This window comes from Dermacentor silvarum, chromosome 4 (genome assembly GCF_013339745.2).
Source record: "Dermacentor silvarum isolate Dsil-2018 chromosome 4, BIME_Dsil_1.4, whole genome shotgun sequence".
Classification (NCBI taxonomy): Eukaryota; Metazoa; Arthropoda; class Arachnida; order Ixodida; family Ixodidae; genus Dermacentor; species Dermacentor silvarum.
Genome location: NC_051157.2, coordinates 30,704,545 through 30,726,270, shown reverse-complemented (window position 1 = coordinate 30,726,270; position 21,726 = coordinate 30,704,545). Strand labels below are relative to the sequence as shown.

Sequence of the window (21,726 nt, the reverse complement as noted above, 5' to 3'; positions counted from 1 at the left end):
CGTCTGCGTAAGCAGGCGTTTGGTGTGTTGCGACACCACGGACCCGAGCACACGAGGTTTGGACCCTCCCGCGTGTAGCCGTGCGCGGCTTAGCCGTGTCTGGGGAAAGGGGGATCCTGGGGGTTGAGCCGATGCCGGGTGTTCGGACCTTTACGGCCCCTCGGCGGAGGCAACACACCTCTTTGGCCTCTGCTTCACATAGACGGCGCCTCCAGACTGACCCACCTGGAGGAAATCGGCAGTCGCCTTTTCCTGTCCTCCTCTCCAATCTTCGTCTTTATCTTTCACCTTTTCAGCTTTCCTGTCCTCTTTTCACTTCTTCTTACTTCCGAATTTCCAGGCGGCAAGGGTTAACCGTGTGTAACATATCCACTCTTGGGTATATACATTAGGTTATAGTGGCTGTGTACTGCTGGCGCTGGCAGGCCATGTATATGCAGAATCCTGCCGCGTCCCCTTGTTGGGCTCCGTGGTGGGCGGCTGGCACAGCTGCCGAAATTTATATAAATTTATGGCTTTAAGCTCCTTCCCAAAACTCCCTGATCGCCCTCTTTTGAAGAGAGGGCGCACCGATGAATCTTTCACCTTTTTTGCCAAGAGTAAGGAAATCTTTCCACGGTTCCATGTGATCCATACTGAAATTCCCCAAAAGACTGTAAGAACGCTATCACCCTTTATTGTCGCAAAGTGCCTCACCGACACTCTGGGCCCCGGATACAAAATCACAAAAATGGCCACTGGCGACCTTCTCCTTGAAATTCGTGACAAAGTACAATATGAGAAGCTGGCAAATCTCGTTTCATTTGGTGACATCCAAATTTCGGTAACTCCACATCGTTCCCTCAACAGCACACGAGGTGTAGTTTCGGAACAAGACCTCTTAGAATTGACTGAGACAGAGCTCCTAGAGGGCTGGAAGGAACAACATGTCACGAATGTGCAGCGAATTAAGATCCGACGCGACGACAAAGAAATTCCTACGAAACACCTCATTCTCACTTTCTGCACCAGCACACTCCCTGAACAGATCGAAACAGGCTACATGAAAATCAATGTCAGACCATACATACCAAACCCACGACGCTGTTTTAAGTGCCAAAGATTCGGTCACGGCTCTCAGAGCTGTCGAGGCCGTACTACCTGTGCAAAGTGCGCGTCACATGACCACCCCGCGGACAACTGCAACGACCCACTCCACTGTGCAAACTGCGACGGTGAGCACCCTGCTTATTCTCGCTCCTGTCCTTCATGGAAGAAGGAAAAAGAAATAATCACTCTAAAAGTAAAGAAAACATTTCGTTCAAAGAAGCGCGCAAACGCCTCTCTATTGTACAGGAACCGACTTTCTCCGAAGTGGCACGGCAGGGGGCAGTGCCACAACGGTTCTCGGCGACCGTCAGGGCCACGCAGAGTGGACCGGCGGTAGTGCCACCCGCCCCCACTGGGGGATCAGCTAGTGCTGTTCCACCACCCAGCAAGAACAGCCAGCAGCCCTCCGGGCCTGCGGCATCTAGGACTTCTAGGGCCTCTGCTTGTGCAGAGAAGCCCGAATCCCCCGCGAGCGTACGCCGCGAGCGGGCATCCAGCGCCTCGGCGGAGGCAATGGATACATCACCAAGTGTATCGGCGTCTCAGACGCCGAAGGACCGGCGCAGCTCTCAGGAGCGCGCCAAGAAAGACAAACCCCGCATCACGGGGCCCGGAAAGGGCCCTGTGGGCTAACATAACTTTCCTCTCTTAAACACACAGCACAAAACACATTCATTATGGATACACAAATACTACAATGGAATGTGAGAGGACTTCTTCATAACCTCGACGATATTAGAGAACTCCTACATAAACATAATCCAAAGTTGCTGTGTGTTCAAGAGACACATCTGAAACCCACTAATACAAACTTTCTTCGTCACTACACCATCTACCGTAAAGACCGTGATGTGGCGAACGCCTCGTCTGGCGGTGTAGCAATAGTTGCCAACAAGTCTGTAGCTTGTCAATATGTCGCCCTGCAGACGCCCCTTGAGGCAGTGTCAGTTCGGGCACTTCTTTTCAGTAAGTTGGTAACCGTGTGCTCCATTTATATACCCCCGAATCATCATCTCGATAAAAAAGACTTCCATAACCTCATTGATCAGCTTCCCGAACCCTACATACTCGTGGGAGATTTTAACGCTCATAACACGATGTGGGGAGACTCACGATGCGATGCGAGAGGTAGATTCATAGAAAACTTCCTCGTGAACTCCGGTGCATGCCTCTTCAATAAAAGGAGCCAACCTATTATAACCTCCATCACAATTCGTACTCATCAATAGACTTGGCGATTGGTTCTGCTTCCCTTTTTTCCCACTTAGAATGGAGTGTAATTAAAAACCCATTCGGAAGTGATCACTTTCCAGTCACACTAAACTCAGTTACCCAACATGACTCCCCTCCGCATGTCCCTAGGTGGAGACTAGCGTCCGCCGATTGGAAACTTTTTAAAGAATCGACATTTATATCACGCGATTTTATCAATGAATTTAGCATAGACGACGCAGTAGCGTATTTTACCGCTTTTATTATTGACGCAGCAGAGAAATGCATTCCACAAACAAGTGGCAGCTCGTTCAAAAGACGAGTGCCTTGGTGGAATGAAGACTGCAAGCAGGCACGCAAAAAACAAAATAGAGCATGGGGCATGCTCCGTCGATCGCCAACAGCTGAAAACCTCATAGAGTTTAAACACATTAAATCACAGGGAAGGCGAACGCGACGGCAAGCCAAGAGGGTAAGCTGGGAAAGGTTCCTTTCAGGCATTAATTCCTATACCCAAGAGGCAAAAGTATGGAACGGGATACGAAGTCTTAAGGGGCAACAAAGCCATCCATTACCCCTGGTAAATGACGAAGGGAACAGCCTAGAAGACCAAGCTGATGCGCTTGGGGAATACTTCGAACGGGTGTCTAGCTCTGTGCATTATTCCCAATCATTCATCAGTTACAAAAAAATAGAAGAACATAAGGCACTTGACCGCAGATGCAAACAAAACGAACCATACAACAGTCCCTTCGACATCGCAGAACTGAAAGCTGCTTTGAACGCATGCAAAAGCTCCGCGCCGGGAGCTGACAGGATCATGTACGACATGCTCAAGTACTTACACACTGACACACAAATTACGCTCCTCGCACTTTTCAACACAATTTGGGCCGCCGGATACCTTCCAGCTAGGTGGAAGGAAGCTATCGTTGTCCCAATTTTGAAGCAGAAGAAAGACCCATCCTTGGTATCAAGTTACCGCCCAATAGCACTGACCAGCTGCCTATGTAAGCTGTTCGAAAAGATGATCAATCGCCGTCTGTTGCACTTTCTTGAATCCAAAAAGTTGCTCGACCCACATCAGTGTGGTTTCAGGGAAGGGCGGTCCACAACAGACCACCTCGTACGCGTCGAGGCTAACATTCGTGACGCATTTGCGCACCAACAGTACTTTTTGTCGGTGTTCCTCGACATGGAAAAAGCATACGACACCACTTGGCGCTACGGAATTCTGCGGGATCTGTCAGGAATGGGTATCCGTGGGAACATGTTAAACGTCATTGAAAGTTACCTAACAAATCGGACATTCCGTGTTCGAATTGGTAATGTTTTGTCCAGGTCATTTATCCAGGAAACCGGGGTACCGCAGGGTGGCGTAATCAGTTGTACCCTTTTTATTATAAAAATGAACTCCTTGCGATCATCTATTCCGCAAAGTATTTTTTATTCTGCATATGTCGATGATGTGCAAATCGGATTTAAATCGTGTAACCTCGCCGTCTGCGAACGACATGTTCAGCTTTGCCTAAACAAAGTGTCCAAATGGGCTAACGAGAATGGATTTAAGTTAAATCCCCAGAAAAGCTCCTGTGTGCTCTTTACAAGAAAGAGGGGCCTCGTGCCTGAGCCCACTATCAAACTCCTTGGCCAACGCCTACCTCTAAACGCAGAGCACAAGTTTTTAGGTGTGATACTGGACACTAAACTATCCTTCCTTCCCCACATTAGGTACCTCAAAGTTAAATGCCTAAACACAATGAACATTCTCAAAATACTGTCACACACAACATGGGGCAGCGACAGAAAGTGCTTGTTGAACCTGTACAAGAGCCTAGTACGTTCACGCTTAGATTATGGTGCCGTGGTGTATCACTCTGCTGCGCCAACCGCATTAAGAATGCTGGATCCGATTCATCATTTAGGCATCCGATTGGCCACGGGCGCCTTCAGGACAAGTCCGTACAAAGTCTCTACGTGGAATCGAACGAATGGTCTCTTAATTTACAGAGGTCATACTCTAGTTTCACTTATTTTCTGAAAGTGCATTCGAACCCTGAACACCTATGTTACACGACCATAAACAATACCACATCTGCCACACTGTTTCGCAATCGACTTACAGCAAGAGAGCCCTTTTCGCTGCGTGTCAGAAAGCTAAGTAGTGAAATGGGCGTCCCATTGCTTGAACATCGCCTAATGCCACCAGCAAAGCTGCTACCTCCGTGGCAGTGGCGGGTGGTAGAATGTGACACATCTTTTATCGAGGTTACAAAACATGCTCCACAGACAGACATTCACGTGCACTTTTTAGAACTTCAGTCAAAGTACTGTTGCCCTGAATTTTACACGGATGCGGCAAAGTCACATGCCGGCGTATCTTACGCAGCTTTGGGTCCTTCCTTCTCTGAGTCCGGCATTCTGCACCCTCAGACAAGTATTTTTACAGCAGAAACCTATGCAGTACTGACTGCAGTAAAACACATCAAGGAATCCGAACTACAAAAGACAATAATATTCACAGACTCCTTAAGTGTTGTAAAAGCTTTACTGTCTTTAAAAAAGCACAAGAATCCTGTTTTTATTGAGCTTTATTCACTATTGTGCACTATTTATTCATCCAATAAACATGTGATAGTATGCTGGGTTCCTGGGCATAGGGAAATAGAAGGTAATATGCTTGCCGACAAAATGGCTACATCAGTTGCATCGGATGCTGTTAATTCTACCATGACTGTCTCAGCTGGAGATCTTAAACCTTTTGTACGCAAGAAGCTAAAAAACCATTGGCAACGTTTGTGGGAAGCTGAAACTAATAATAAGCTCTTCCTAATAAAACCACAGTTAGGCATGTGTACATCCACAACGAAAACACGGCACATCGATGTCCTGTTCTGTCGACTCAGAATAGGGCACACGTATGGTACCCACAATTATCTGCTGACTGGTGATGAGCCTCCAACCTGTGGCAAATGTGGCGAGAGGCTCACCGTCCTTCATGTTTTGCTTGAATGCCAGGAAGCAGAACTTCTACGTAGAAAGCATTTTTCTTCAGCTTACAGAGAGCATATTCCTCGCCATCCGGCAATGTTCCTTGGACCAGAGCCGTTTTTTGATAGCAAATCAGTTTTAAACTTTTTAAATGATTTTGCTCTATTGAAAGTGATAGGCATGAGACATTCGTAGCGCATCCTTTTTCAAGAGGCTGCTGCTGCGATAAAACCGCTTTGTAACGCCCATGCTTCCATGCCCTTGTGTTTCAAGGGCCTTGGAAATGCAGTAGTGCTACAAACGACATATTGTAGTTCATTTTATCCCCCCTTGTCAATGTATTTCTTGTTTTAAAGTGCATTCATTGGTCATTTCCATAATTTTATTACATGTGTTTACGGACTTTACTGCCACTGTTTTTAGGCCCCTCTACAGCCATGTCACAACCAACTACATAATTAATTACTTCATTGTTAACTCATTAACTGTGGCCTGGCGCTCTTTGGCCATACTTGGCCCTTGCGCCACAAAACACCAAATTCATCATCATCATCAGGGGGGACGTGGTTTTGAAAATCAACTTCCTGATTTCTTCATGGATTTTGATGAAAATTGGCACAAATGTTTAGAATGTCTCCCTGATACTTCCATGAAAGTTTCAGAGTGATACTTTGAGAACATTTTATTGAGCAGAATTTTTCTCTCTTGAACTTTCTGGAGGGCCTCGGGAGCTTAAAAAACATGATGGAAGGCTCGTTGAGTATTGACTGCATAGCTCAATGCGTGCTGAAGGTCGTGACAGTCTTACTTTTTCTTTTCGCAACGCAAATTTTTTATATAGTCATTTTTCAAGTTACCTTCGCACCAAGCACACTTTCGGGGTGAACGAATAGCCACGCCATAAATTTATTAAAAGTGAACATAAAAATGCGAGACTGTCTCGACCTGCACAGTAGTCCAAGGAACGTGACAAAAAAAACAATTAAAATAGGCTAAACGGTAACGAAGAAATCAGCTCCAGAAACTGAGCAGAAAGGCGAAAAAACAGTTTTGAGAAAACGGCTCTCAAAGTTGCACCTTCTCTTCAGTTCTCTAAAACGCACCAAAGTTGTAATCTTTGATGTTTTTTGTGACGTTGGGCTTCTTGGACATGTGGCCTCTGGTCTGCTGAGCCTTCGTTCTGCCTTTTTCATGTTTGTATGGCATTCTTTACTGCTGCTCTACAAAGAACATGGTGCCTGGGTTTCAAACCAAGTGAGGTGCATAACTATGTGGGCATAAATATACAGTAGTTCTAGCGTTGTATCTGCAGACTGCCTCATTGATAGCAGCCTCTAGTGCAGTCAGTGAGGCATTGTTTTCTTTTGGTAGAATCGACCATGTTACTGAATGAAGGCTCTCAGCAGCCTTCTGAATCATCTTCCATTGACAATGGCTGTGGATGTTAGGAGAGCCACTGATAGAGAGGCAGCAATGCAGCTGCTCGGTGCTTTCCAGCCTGTACTTTTGTATCATGCCTCACTTCTGCAGCCAGGTGTCTGTGCCAGCCCAAGTGGCCTAGTGAACAGAGCTCATGATGAGGTTCTCTTTATGAAGGGGTGGTATGATAGGTATTGTTACGAGATATCGTGGCATTACGATAACAGAGTCGGCGCGCAATGTGCTAAGTAGCGGGTCCGAGGTGCCGATGTGCGAAATGCCTGGTCGCGGGTCCACGGAATAGACGCTCGACGAGCTTAGTCGCGCAGTCCGAGGTGCCGACGCACGAAATGTCTAGCCGCGGGTCCGAGGAATAGACGCTCGAGGTGTCGACACTCCATGAACGATGTGCCGACACGCGAAATGCCTAGCCGCGGGCTCGAGGAGTCGACGCTCGAGGTGCCGACGCGTGAAGTGCCTAGCCGCGGGTCCGAGGAGTCGATACTCGATGAGCGATGTGCTGACGCGCGAAATGCCAAGCCGCGGGCTCGAGGAGTCGATGCTCGATTAGCTTAGTCGCACAGTCCGAGGTGCCAACGCGCGAAATGCCTAACCGCGGGCTCAAGGAGTCGACGCTCGCGGTGCCGACGCGCGAAGTGCGTAGCCGCGGGTCCGAGGAGTCGACCCTTGTTGGGCGATGTGCCGACGCGCGAAATGCGTAGCCGCGGGCTTGAGGAGTCGACGCTCGATTTGCTTATGGCGAATTCCATTGGGAGAACAGGAGCACTCAAAAGCACGCTGAAAGTGCTCGTTCCAGAAGCGACGTGTTTCAGTGGTCGAACAGGAGCCGGAGAGCCGTCATCCAGTGGTAGAACAAGAGCAGTTTCGCTGCGCCGAGAGCAGCCGGGAGCAGTCCGGACTGCTCTCGCTTGAAAAGCGGAGTACGGAGGAAGTCACGTGACTTAAACTGTCATTTCCTCCTATTTTCTTTTTATTTTGCTTCAGCCGGCGCGCGCGGCGGTAATGGCGGCAGCCAAGCCAGGCCAAGCGTAGTTGGTGTTTTGGTACCGCTGTTTTTGACGTCGGTGATACGAGCGAGCTTCGCAGCGATTTAGCGACAGATCCTGGCATTTCTAGTCCGCCTTGCTTCTAGTTGGATGCGCGGGGGACAGCGGCAACAAAGCGTCGTCGCCTTGTTGAAGTGCTTGAGACGCTCGACGGTGACAGCAGCAAAAGCTGCTGGAGCTCAACTTCAGATTTAAGTTGCAGTTTCAGATTATCTTCGCAGGCGGACACTTTGTGGGATGCGTCGGCGCTGCACAAAAGTATGTAGTACGTGGCCGCAAACGGTGGCATGGTTACGCCCGACAGATTACAAGACGATCACGCGTGTTTTGCCGCTCTCCTGCAGAGAATAGTGGGACGTCGGTGCTTTAGTCACATGGTACATTTCTCCTCACACGTCCCCCTCCCACCTGCTCTCCGAATGCTCGCCGTATTCCAGTGGCGGGTCGAGTGTGCCTGCTCTCACTGCGCTGTCGCCCGACTCCGCACTGCGTGGCTCCCTGCTCCTGTTCTCCCAATGGAATTCGCCATTAGTCGCGCTGTCGGAGGCGCCAACGCACGAAATGCTTAGGCAAGGATCCGAGAACGAGAAGTCCGCACGCGATGTGCTTCATCGCTGAGTCGGAGACGCCTACGCGCGAAAGGCTTCGGTCGCGAAGTTCGCGTCACCGATGCTCGGAATGCTTAGCCGCGAGTCTGAGACGTCCACAAAAAGCGGGATCGGCCACGGTACTGCGATGTCCACGTAGCGCCCGCTTTAACACTCGTCGAGATTACGGAAACTGTCCGGAGCTCGCGAGGTGACCGCAACAAGCGGAGCAGACGACGCCATCACGGAGCGAGCACCGGGCCAATGGCGAACCGCGCTGGGGTCACGTGGCGGGCGCGGCCAATCGGTGGCTCCGGCACGACCTTCAATCATTTGCTTTTTGTGTGCTTGTTTCTGTATGGAGGAGATAGCTGAAGCGGCAGATTTGAAGACGGAGAAATGCGCTTTCCAACGAGACCAAGATGGCGGCGCTCGGCTGCGCCGTTCTGGAGATATCGTGGCTTGAAAAACGCCGTTCTTTCGCGATTTCCGCGCAATTTTTCGGCACCTTGGCTGATAAAACAATTTTTTTAGAGCACTTCTACTTGGTTTTCAGTGATGATATTTCGGAATCAGAATAAGAGTTACAGAAACTGAAAATGTGATTTTCAAAAAATCGATATTTTAGCCATTTTTCGCGATGCGAAAGCCGCGTCCCCCCTTAACACGGGTTTCAACTGTAGAACAATTTGTTAACAATGGCAGATGCCATAAGATTGATGTACCATAACTTTATCTGTATAACCTGACTTTGCATAAATGTGCATCCCCCGTTAGGGCCATTGAAGAAAGAGGAAAAGGAAAAAAAAAATCACATGCATAGCTTGCAGAGTTAACCACATAAAATGGTGTCACAATCTTCATAGAAACATCCCACTAGAGTTGTGAGCAGAAAGCGAAGGACCAGAAACAATCCTGTTTTATGTGTTACAGTTAAACCTCTGTATATTGAAGTCGGTAAAATCCGCAATTTGCTTCGTTATATTGAAATTTCATTGTATTGAAATTCGACCTTTCGATCGATCAATCGATTTTTCTCACAGAAAGGGGCCATAAAATTTTCCGGATTATCGGGCAATCGAAAAAGCAAGTTTGAATGAGAAAACTATTTACATATTTTTTTTTAATCTGGTAGTCGGTGATGAATGATACAGTTTCATGCCACATTGACGATATCTTCACATCAGCGGTACAAATTAAGTGAAGCCAGCCATGCTTTCGCGTCCACTCCACCCCTGCGGCTGATAGCATCACCTGCACTGGGACTACGCTATTATGTAAAGCACCGGCAGTGGGGAGCTTCAACGGGTCACCGAAACTCCAGATTACACAACCTCCAATACTAAACGTACGGGAAGACAGCTCACATGATGCCACGCCGTCTCGGCACGCCCACTCTTTACACACGCAGCAGATTACCTCTAAAGCAGGGTGCGTGGCTGCGTATACGCTCAGGAAGGCGGCACTCGTGAAGCCACCATCTTTTTTGTCTCACCCTCGCATGCGTTCACTCGCATCTAAGGCACACAGTGCGCGGGGCACAATGGGATCTTATCGCACTTGGACTTTACAGGCTCCACTTTGGCGGTCGCTCTTGTTGCGCAATTTGAGAGGTGTGTTCGCAAGCAGCCGCTTGTAATTCAGTCATTTGACCATCTGCGTGTGCGAAAGTTTCCATTTATTGTCTCGGCATTCCTTTGCAGCAGCAGTGAAATTTTGTTATATTGAAATCTCATACAAACACACTTAGTTATATTGATGTTCTAAATACATGGTGTTCTATGGACAAGAGGCTATGAAAAGTTAGATACTTCGTTATATCGAGAATTTTGTTATTTGAAGTTCTCTATATCGAGGTTTAGCTGTATACTTATATCCAGGATTCAGTGTTTTCGGCTTAAACCGAGCTCGTTACACGATTTTAACCAAAAAGGGCCAGTAAGTGTAAATTTACCAGTAAGCCAAGGCGGCGATTAGTACGTGGCTGCAAGCACATGCTCTGCGATGCAAGAAGCCTGGGGAGCTAAATATCATGTGTGAGCCTGCCACCCAAGCAATGAGGTTTTCATAAGGCACAAATGAAATAACATAGAGTAAGCATCATGGTTCGGCTCTCCTTGCGCCTTTAATGTTCCAAGTTCGAGCAGGCGTTTGATAAGCTGCCGTAACGATTCATCGCATCGTTGTTCAGCCCCAATGTGTTTCAAGGCGGAAAGCGAGAGAATGCAGATCGGTGCGGCATCCACTAAATCGTTCGGTGCATCGACGGGGTGACGAGACAGGCAATCGGTGTCCTGATGTAAACGACTCGACTTGTAGACCACAGTGTATGTGTATTCCTGAAGGCGTAGGACCCAGCAACCGAGGCATCAAGTGGGATCCTTGAGGGAAGAAAGCCAACAAAGGGCATGGTGATCGCTTGTAACTGTAAATGGTCGACCATATATGTAGGGTCGGAACTTGCCCACAGCCCAAATGAAGGCGAGACGTTCCTGCTCGGTAATGGAATAATTGCGCTCAAATGGGGGGAGAGGAGGCGGCTGGCGTAGGCTATAACGCGGTTGTGTCCACATTGGCGTTGGGCTAAAATTGCGCCGATGCCGTAGCCACTGGCGTCAGTGCGAATTTCTGTCGGAACGGAGGCGTGAAAATGGGCAAAAACAGGAGGTGTGGTGAGTGTGATGAGGTGCGAGAAAGAAGTCGCTTGTTCAGAGCCCCAGCAGAAAGGAACGTCTCACTTGAGGAGGCCAATCAGGGGACGAGCAACATGCGCAAAATTTTTCACAAACCAGCGGACGTAAGAGCAAAGACTGATAAAGCTGCGAACATCTTTGGCAGAGGCTGGTAAAGAGAAATTCTGCACTGCACAAACTTTAGCGGGGTCAGGGCGAATGCCTGATGAATCGACGAGCTGTCCGAGCTATTTGGCGTTGAGCGAAGTGGCACTTGGACGAGTTGAGCTGCAGGCCAGCAGCGCGAAAAACAGAAGGAACAGTTGAAAGTCGTTCAAGATGGGCCGCAAAAGTTGGAGAGAATACGATGACGTCATCCAAGTAGCACAAACAGATGGACCATTTCAAGCCACGCAAGAGCTTGTCCATCATACGTTCAAAGGTCACTGGGGCATTGATTGCACAAGCCGAGAGGCATTACCCTAAACTGATAGAGACCATCAGGTGTGACGGGGAATGCAGTCTTTTCACGGTCCATTTCATCCACAGCAATTTGCCAATATCCAGAGCAAAGGTCTATTGATGAAAAATAAGTGGCAGCGTGAAGACAATCTAGAGCATTGTCGATCCATGGAAGTGGGTAGACATCTTTCTTAGTGGTCTGGTTTAGATGACGATAGTCCACGCAGAATCGCCAGCTGTTGTCCTTCTTTTTGACGAGAAGAACGGGGGAAACCCATGGGCTAGAAGAGTGTTCAATAATCTCTTTGGCAAGCATTTTGTCAACTTCGCTCTGGATAACTTGTCGCTCAGAGGGCGACACCCGGTATGGGCGTCGGTGAACAGGTGCCGCATCGCCGGTATTTATACGGTGCTTCACAACCGTAGTTCGACCTAAAAAGCAATCGTTCAGGTCGAAAATGTCGGCGTAGGACTCAAGGAGGTCACGGAGCTCTGCGGCGGATTGGGGTGCAAGGTTCGGCGCAATCATCTTTGCAATGTCGTCAGGTGGGGCAAATGCAGAAGGCGCAGAACGAGCACTGGTCGAAAATGGCGCAACAGGAAATATGGCACTCGCGGGACGGCGACAACGTGGCAAGCGACATCCCTCGAAGTACCTGAGGGCACTGGCCGAAATTTAGGATGGGAAGACAGGTCTGATTGGCCGCTACAGAAATGACGGTGTGTGGGAAGGAGACATGGGAAAGCAGGACTGAAGTCGCGGGAGTGATGACATAGTGGAGAGGTTTAGCTTGTCCGGTAATCGGGTAAACACGGGCGGACCGGGCGTTGGGGTGTGTTGGCGGAACAGTAAACGTGAGTGGCCTGTATGGTGCTGCCACCTGGTGGCGCGGAGCTCAAACAGACAAAAACAGCTAATATTGCAGTAACCAAGTGATTTCTACTTCGCTACTGGTGTAAATTTTCGGCCGTGGCGTAATCGTGCTGCTGCCAAAACTTACTAGTGGTATATGAGAACAACATCACAATGTTGTTCTCATATACCACTAGAGGCTGGAAATGGGAATACCAGGCTGCGTTTAGAGGCCGCGGAGATATTCAGCATTTTGTCAGATCCCTTGGTCCGTAAACATTTTTGGTCGATTGTACTTGATTGTGACATGCACCTGAATGTAATATGTGCCCGATTTATAAAAGAAAAGTATAGCCTGAAAAGTGAGATGTGCAGAATTTACAGACGGGAAACTAATTTTTAAAATGAGCCTTCATAATAAAAATGGCATCGTCGTGGCCATTTGCACTTTGTTGGACACTTTGTTGGACAGTATACTAGGGAAAAAATGTTGTATGTTTCAAATAACAGCATCTGTGCTCATGGATTAATTGATACTGCAGGAAATTCGCTTCGCCGTTTGAAATTCTTTATCTTATCGCATCCTTATTCCTTTGCATGCAGTTTTCAACAACTCATTTTACATTGGACAATAATGTTTTTATCAGCGTGCTTTCTACGGTGTGCATGTTTAAAAAACTTACGAACTTGTTTAGAGGACCTTCCAAGCGAACCTTAGTAATGCAATTTTCTTTTTCCTTTAGGTTGATGGAAAGACCAATGCCAAGATTCAAGCTGTCCATTTTGACCGCTTTCCCATATATTGTGCTCACTTTTCCCATGACGGCCACGAAATATGGGCCGGCTCTTCGCAAAAGGACCACATGTTCTGCTATGACATGATTGCCGGCAAAACGACACAGATTCGTTTTCCTAAAGGTACTAACTTTGGTTAAGGGAGCCCCCACCCCCCTGTGTATTAACTTTTCCTTAGAAGTTTATGCTTGTACATCCTTTATCTGTGATACAGCATTTATCTTCTTCTTTGTATTTTTTTTCTTCCTCCGCCTTGCATCCTCTCTGTACTCTGCTCGTAGTGAGCAAGTACTGCATTTTCTGGACCATAGTCCGCAGACTATATTTGTTTAAAAGCTGGAAATTGATGTGTGCTAACTATACATGATGACATTCTTGGAAATTGTAGGCACGCCCGAAAAAAAAAAAAAAAAAGGCCTGGCTGTGCCTGCAAGATTTTGCTGTGCTAAAAAATCACATGCGAATAATAATACCCCTGTCACACAGGCAAATTTAGTGTCGTTTTACGCGAGTGCACTTCACCACTATTAACAGGCTCTCACACAGGAATGCTTAGTGACACTTGCTGCCAAACCCACTCATCAGCAAGTGTGTTTGGCGTACTCACTTCGCTATGTTGTAGTGCTTAGCCTCGGTAGCAATGCTTAAAAATTACGTAATATAATATTGAAAACAGAATTTGCAGTAATGTTAAACCACCTTTTTCGTGATTGGAAATGTTATAAGCTAATAAAAGTCGCAGTTTCGCCCGAAAGGCGAAGCATCAATTGCGATAGCAAAGTAGTAGAGAGCTATTCGGAGTAGGGATAGAAGTTTTATCGGCTGCATAAACTTGGAAACATCCGCTTACTAACTGAATTAACAAGCGTGGTGTCAGCGCGCACAAGCAAACATCAATAGATCACACTGAATGACCGCAGACAACGACTGTCAAAACGCTGGCAGCAAGCGCAGCCGCCGCAGCAGGCAAGGTTCGTGCAGTCTATCGCCTCAAAGGAAACTGAGCGGCGGATGCACAGCGCATACAAAGGTCAGAGCTGTGTGGAGATAAGAGACGGTGCGGGCGACAGCCACAGCCGGGTAAAGTACGAACGCAGCTGTTGGCAGAGTAGAAGCTGCCCCCCCCCCCCCCTCCCTCCCGCGCTGCTTTCCCGCTTTCTTGCTTTCGCGTGGGAGATTGAGTGGCAAGTTCCCCTTATGCCCAGTTGCAAGATACGCCTTTGGTGCCGGAGCACAGTGTCGCCCCGCCTCCCTCCCTCCCATACCCCCACGTCCTTTCGCGCGACGGTCGCGTTTGCTTTCCGCCGTGCGTTCGCTCTTCGTGATAGCGCGCGTCCCCCGCGCGCTTTCGCTCGTGCATATGGCGCGCGGCAACAATTTTATCGCCCTTGGAATCTATACGGAACCTCACGGCAACGCCGACGGCAGAAATCCGGTTGAAGTGTCCATGTAATTGCTATCGCAATAAAATGTACTATACTGTGAACAAAAAAAAAGCTATTTTGTTATTATCACTCTCAGGTTGTTTACATGTGATGGCCGCGCAGTTGTTTATGTCTGTGCTAGTCACCTTACTTGTGCTGCCATTGTCGTTTGGTCTGAGTTGAATGGATGGAATGTATGCATCAGGGTCGGACGAGGAGACCAAGGCGTTAATATGTACGATGCCTTGATAGTGCCACTTTTAGCCGTTTAGGATGGCGACGCGTTCATCATTGTGGTATAAACACTGTATAGCCGCACTATTGTGTGTGATTGGAAGTGGCTGGAATTCGCATTCATGGCGCTCTCAGATGCTGCAATATTTCGTCAAGCACGTGTAAAGGCAAAATGCTGCCCTTGTTCAGCTGCCGAATAAATCGAGCGGAGCGTGACGTTGTGTCCATTTTGTTTCTTTGTCATTTTACAGCCAAGCTCGCGTCATTGGCAGACGTGCTGTTGAAGATGTAAAATTGACGCAATTCTCGGTATTGCCTGGGCATGTGAAAAATGAGTGGAACCTCGGAGTAGTCCATAAGTGACAAATTAGCGCTGCCATAACACGCTCCAAATGCTTGCGAACCGTTCTTTTGCCATCTATAGCGGAATCTGCCACTTTTCCTATACTCACCTTATATGCGGTGCTCTCTTGTGATGATTGACAATGTTGTTGCGGTTGCAATGAATTACTTCATTTGCACTAATGTTTATTCCAAATGCTGTTTGAGCAATAACAAACTGTCATTTTCCAAACAATGTTTCAAATGACAAGTATATGTTGTGCCTACTGATTCAGCCATTGCCAGTGCCATCAATTCCAAAGGACACTTTTCTTTATTGTGTAGCAGTGCACTGCCAAAGTGACAGTCAGTGCGATGAAGCGCACTTGCTCAAATTGACACTAAATTTGCTCGTGTGACATGGGTGTAAGCGCATACGATTGAAAGTAACATAAGCAAAACTGACTGTAAAGTACTGATCGCTGACAATCTAATAAAAAAAAAAGAAAGAAAAAAACGGCATATTTTTAGCTCAAGTTTGTCTCTGAAAATTATAAAATGGGTGCGGACTACCTGTCAGTTTTCTGCGAATATCAAAATTTTCTAATGCGAATTAAATACGAATACTTAGCTTCGAATATCGAATAATGATGCGCACATGTATCTGTTAGCAAGTTGAATTAATTTGTTATGATGGAACATTGCAATTACTTTGTCAATGTTAAAAAACTAGACTAGCAAGCCATTATACTAAAACATTGTGTTTTTGGCTCATGTTAACTTGGAAAAGTTAGTAATTCCTATTAGCTGTTCTCATCAGCTTGTGCCTTATTATACCGCATCAAATGCCCGTAAACTCGGAGGCATTTGACTCTGTGCCAGTCATAACTCATCGCACTTGCTGTCAAGCAATAAGCTCAGAATGGGTGGTGGCGCTGAAAAAGAAGAGAGAGAAGTGCATTCTCGTTTTAGCCCTTGCTACTGAGAGGCTGGCTTTCCCACAAAGTTTAGACGTTTGTTAGCTAAGTATGCTTTACAGGCAAACTTTCATAAGCAGCACGAAATCGTCACAAAATTCAGCACATCATCACCCCAGTATTCTTATATTAGATAGGAAGAAATGGTAAGAACTGTGTTTGCCCCTGCACAGCCAGCAGTATATTCTATTTACTTCGAATACTCGTATCCAACCGAATATTCGAACATTTTCAAATATCTGTTTTTCGAATTGAATACAAATATTAAAAATGTAATATTCGATAATATTCGAACTTTTCAAATATTTGCAAGCCCCTAATTTTAACCCTTGTGGTCTATATACACTGAGTGCTGAATACAGTACACATAAATATGGATGGCATTGCACCTGTTTCAGGTACGGTTATCAGCCTGTTTCCTTACCCATCTATTTTCTTGTGTTTCTTTTCCTTTACACTTAATGATAATAATTTATCAGTTTTTCTCTGAGCTTTATGTTTCTGTGAAGAAAGGCATTTAACAGCCCTTTTTTTACTGTGAACGAAACTTGTGTTAAGTTTTCTGTTTCATTAAAATAGCTCGCTAAGACTAACATATATGTACAGTATAGTCATTCCTTAAAGGGAGCGACTAAAGGACAACAAGGCAGATGGAACAGCAACAGTTCAACTTTATCAGGAAAAAGGTTTCGATATGAAGTGTCAGGCAGGCATAGTCTACAGGCCTTCACGTCACATCTTGACTGTAATCGAAGGCTGAGGGCTAATCTGGTGTTCGCGTTTAGGGTGGAGTTTACAGTACAAAACCATCATTTGGGAGTGATGTACAGTTCGCACCTTATGGTAAATGTGAAGCTTTCTTACACGAAACTGTAATAATAAAGGGGTCGGAAAGTGTGTTGTGAAAGTGCAACATGTGTAACTCTCTCTCTATCTATGTTTCGCTAGGTCTCAACATCACAAACACGAAACAGTTTTATGTGTCACCTGATGGACAGTACTTTGTGCTGACTGGACGCTTCGGGGAAATACACATTGTCTCTGCAAAAGTGAGTGGTGTTATGCGAGTGCATTATCCCTATCATCAAAGTTTTCTTTAGCATCCAAAAAAAGAAGAAAGATGTATATTTCGCTGTATACATGTTACAGAAAAAGGTGTCTGAGGGAATTGGAAAGGCAGGGCATCAATTTGTTCTGTCTTCCTTGTGAAACAGTTGGCAGTGGCACAAGTGTGTGAATACAGAACCAGGCATGGTGGAACCACACAATGCTTAACCGCTCCATAAAGAAAGAAAAGAAATCGAATACAAAAAGAAACAGACAGGCAGTCATTGTTCATAATTTTTAGTGAGGACAAGTCATGATGGTGGCTGGGAGGGGGGGGGGGGGATGTTGCGCTTGCATGTTATGATACACTGATGTTTCAGTGACGTCCTTGTGCAACTAGTAAAGAGGCCCTGCAAATGTGCGAATTTCATCTGATACTAAACAGTACCTCCTCGCAAATTTTTTTTTCAGTAATGGTTTTGAGTGCACTTTGTGCATTGACCCTTTAAGTGCCCTGCCCAGGTATATTTGTCTGGCCACTGATGTGCACCCCTGGCCATACCCAAAATAATTTGTGAGCATGAAGCATCCATAAACTGGCTGTGCCCTCCACTTAGAAATTGGTTAAACTAAACTTTTATGGCACGTTTTGTTTTATGGCAGCTGGTGTGACAAAGCTTGTCAACTGTCAGCATTGCTCGCATCTCTCGTTTTCCGACCTGGTTGACCAACACAAAAAGCCCGTGCATTTTCTGAAAGATGCAGAAAATCGAGGGGAATTTTTATGAACTGTGATTCAGAGGTGTTCAACGTTGACACAAGGTGTCTTCAAGGGACAGTAACTACGAGAGGCCAGGTTGTGTGAGGAACACCAATTATTATAATTAAGGTCATTATTTAGCATGTCTTAATTTTTGTTTGAATTTTCAGACAGCAAAATTATTAAATGTTCTGCAACATATCGCCAATACAGTAAAACCTCGTTAATTCGACCCTCGTTAATTTGGAAAACCGGATTATTCGAACTCATCCTCTGGTCCTGGTCGGCGTATGCATTGTTCAATGCAATCACACTTTCATTAATTCGGACAAATTTCGCAGGCCGGCAAGTGAGAAGCACCACAAATGTGCGACGCAAAAGAGCAAATACGGCACTAGCGTCCAACCAAAACGAAGCGGCAGAGTCCGCATCGCCATAGTAGTTGCAGAAATCGTATGTGAATGACAGCAGCACCGGAATGCTACGTGCCTATTTGTGCCTTTAAAGCCTTTATTCCTGCGTTACCGCGGCACATAACACCGCGTTGCCGCGGGCTTTCATAATTGCATAGTCGCCATCCCATGATCGCGTCGATAGCGGCCGCGCTTTCTTCCGCAGGGGTTGCGGCAAACAGCTATAGTTTCCTTTTGACTCGGTACGCGTGTTGGCCGCGTGCCTAAAAAAACTGCGTAGTCGCGATCCATGATCGTATCGATAGCGTCCGCAGTTTTTGCAGCGGACGGTAGTTTTGTTCTGTCTCGGTGCATGCGTCGGCCGTGTACCTTCAGCACCGTAAAGTCACCGTTCATAATCGCGTCGATAGTGGCCGTGGTTTTCTCCGCAGCGGTTGTTTTGTTTTTGCTCGGTGCAAAGCTGTCGAGAATGAAGAGCCTCGGCTACATCGCGATGGACGGACGATCTTTTGGCGATCAGCTCACAGGCGAAAACATAATTGGAAAGTGTGCACGGTAGTGCAAAGCGTGTCGCAAATGAAGGCGCTCGCTGCGGCCGTGCTGCAAAGGTAGTCACGAGGCCTCAATCGCCGCTGCGAGAGCCAATGAGTCACGAGATCACGAGAATTTCAGCTTCCACTCTGCTTTTGTGCAAAATAGCAACAGGATTTGCTCATTCATTCACTAAATAAAAGCGTGTTGACGTAGTAAGCATTTGCTTATTGTTTTCTGGATACCCTCGATAATTCGACATTCGGTTAATTCGGACATTTCTTTCGGGCCCGTGAAATCCAAATTAACGAGGTTTTACTGTAAATAGCTTAGCAGGGGGACTGATTGGGTTAGTTGAGATATTGTCAGTTTACAGCGCGAAGGTTAAAAGTGGACGTAGACTACGTCCATGTTCGCGTGATGCACTCACGATAATGGATCACTAACTAGCCCAGCCAGCGCTTGCCCTTGTCTATGTGTCCATGTTTAAGCTTCGTGCTGTACACTCACAACAAAATAAATTGCAGCAGATCCAACGAGCTAGAATCGATATAAGCGAAGCTTTGTGTAAGTGCATAAAGAGCCGAAACACGAGTATAGTCAAACCTCGATATAACGAACCTTGATTTAATGAAATTTGCGATGTAACAAACTATTGTTATTTCCCCATCTTAGTTCTATTGAATTAAAGAAACCGCGATATAATGAAATTCGCGATATAACGAAGTTTTTCACTGCAAGTACAACTTCGTTATATCAAGGTTTGGCTACACGCGCGCGTGCACACACACAAGCACGGGCGCACACAAATTATACTGTGCCTTTTGTTCAGCGGAGTTGCTGACTACTAGTCAGTACGATGGACGCCTGGAACGCATCATGGTTTCAGAGGCAGCATGTGCATACATACATGCATTCATTCTATCTGCAAGAAGCATTTACTTCCTCCTTACGGGCAGCCGAGGATGTGCGAAGGCGAGCTTTCTGGTTCTTTTTTTTTTTTTCTTTCACCCGCACGGCCGGCGCTTACTAGTACGATTGTGGGCGACGTGGTTGTGAAGCAGCTGGTGCCATCTTGTGGCTTGCTGCGCCAACTCTTTGTGCTCTCTCTGGCTTTCGCAATCGGTGCGCGGGTGGGACACGTGCGTTAATGGCAGCGCATGTGTGTGTGGGCAAACTTTTCATCTCGGCATCGTCCATTCAAGGTGAACTTGGCAATGCAAATGTCAAGCTCAGTTCTATTTTCAATGCTGTATCTGACATGTAGTCATAACATATCGTTATATATGGTTGTTTTTTCTCATAACCCTAATGCATAAGCTGATACTTTTAAATCGACTCATTGTTGTCACCGATGTATCGTATTGTCTTTGGCACTGGTGAACCACATCATAAGTGATTCAGTGATGAAATTTCTCCGCTTTTGCCGGAGCCTTTGCTTTGTCTTGACATTTAAAGAACTCCGCTAGTAACCATTGTGTTTCCTCCTCCACAAGTGTAAGGAAGGAAAGTGGCAGGGGTTTTGAAGTAGTTAAAGGAATGAGCAGGGGCCGCTTTAGGCAATGTGTGCACTCCCAGCTGCACATACAGAAACAATATTTGGCTCAGATGTTTGTGACGATATGGTTTACCGGCTGCACAAGTTTACTTATGTCCGAAGTTGTTGCGGTGCCACATTAAAAACGGCAGCAGAGACGGAGCGGTTATTTTTTCAGTAGCACATTATACACGCTGATGTAACTGTGAATAAAGAGGCCATGAAAACACCGCTTCAAAAAGGCATTATAGTACATTCAGTGTGGTTGGCCATTTTACGGTTGCCTTGATAGGGCTTCCAGGGGTGGGACTCCTGCGCCAATTGCGCCATTTTGATACAAACGCAAATTCGTGCACCAAACACAGAAAAATGACCGAAATTGCGCCACGCTGCGCCAGAACCGCTTCAGCATGTGTGCTTTGGCAGTGGTCGCGAACAGCGAGCGGACTCATTCTCCGAAAAAGAGTGCAGCCGATTATATTCCGCAAATCACACGACGGCGCCTCCCGCACAGTTTCTCGCAATTTTCACGCTCTTTTCGGCGCTTACGGCAAATGGCCGGCGCGCGCGCGGCCTCTCCCGGCTGTTGTTGCTGCTGTTGGAACGGCCAGGGAGGCTGTATTTTAATTTAGAGTGTACTAGAATACGGTTGAGTGTGCCTAGCAGTGCTGCACTGCGAGCGAACTAGATATTTGGGAGGCGCGGGTTCAGCGGGCGGGCGTCTTTGTCCCCAGAGCCGGTATAACCTAAAACTATATCAATCTATTTTATTGCGGTAGCAATTATATGGATACTCCAAGCGCATTTTAGCCATCGCCGTGATGTTTCGTATAAAGTCTACACGATAACATTGTCGCCACGCACCGTACACGGTATGTGCGAGGGAAAGCTTGCGAAGGTCAGCCAACGATCTCGGCTCAATCTTGTGCACGTGAGAAAGAAAGGCGTGGCGGACACGATAACATCGTCACCACGCACCGTACACGGTATGTGCGAGGGAAAGCTTGTGAGGGTCAGCCAACGATCTCGGCTCAATCTCGTGCGCGTGAAAGAGAAAGGCGTGGCTACTCTGGCGGCTGCTGCTTACGCTCCGGCCATGTGGGCGTCGTATCTTGACAACGATCTGTGGCATGGACAAAGTACGCCCAGTGCAGGTAGCTTCGTATGCGCTGTGCTTTTGACTTTTATGTTCGCGTTGAAGCGAGAGATAGAATTTGCTCTCTGCCGCTGCTGCTGCCGCGCTTCCCTACTCCAGCGTTTTGACAGCGAGTTCCCGCAGTCATTTAGCGAGATGTGTTCATGTTTACCTGTGCGTGCGTGACACCGTGCTTGTTA

The 21,726-nt window shown here is 46.9% G+C and overlaps 1 protein-coding gene across 4 annotated transcripts in view; it reads left to right on the top strand.

The window, feature by feature from the left end:
• Window positions 1-21,726, top strand: part of LOC119448483 (U3 small nucleolar RNA-associated protein 18 homolog) — a 51,057-nt gene that overhangs the window by 20,692 nt on the left and 8,639 nt on the right. The window contains exons 8-9 of one of the 4 annotated variants that reach the window (XM_049665402.1): window positions 13,096-13,270; window positions 17,052-17,152. The exons of 2 other annotated variants lie outside the window; for them this stretch is intronic. In XM_049665402.1, coding sequence (XP_049521359.1) covers window positions 13,096-13,270; window positions 17,052-17,152 — 276 coding nt within the window. The remainder of the gene's footprint in view (window positions 1-13,095; window positions 13,271-17,051; window positions 17,153-21,726) is intronic. One more of the 4 variants, XM_049665401.1, reaches the window with a different exon arrangement.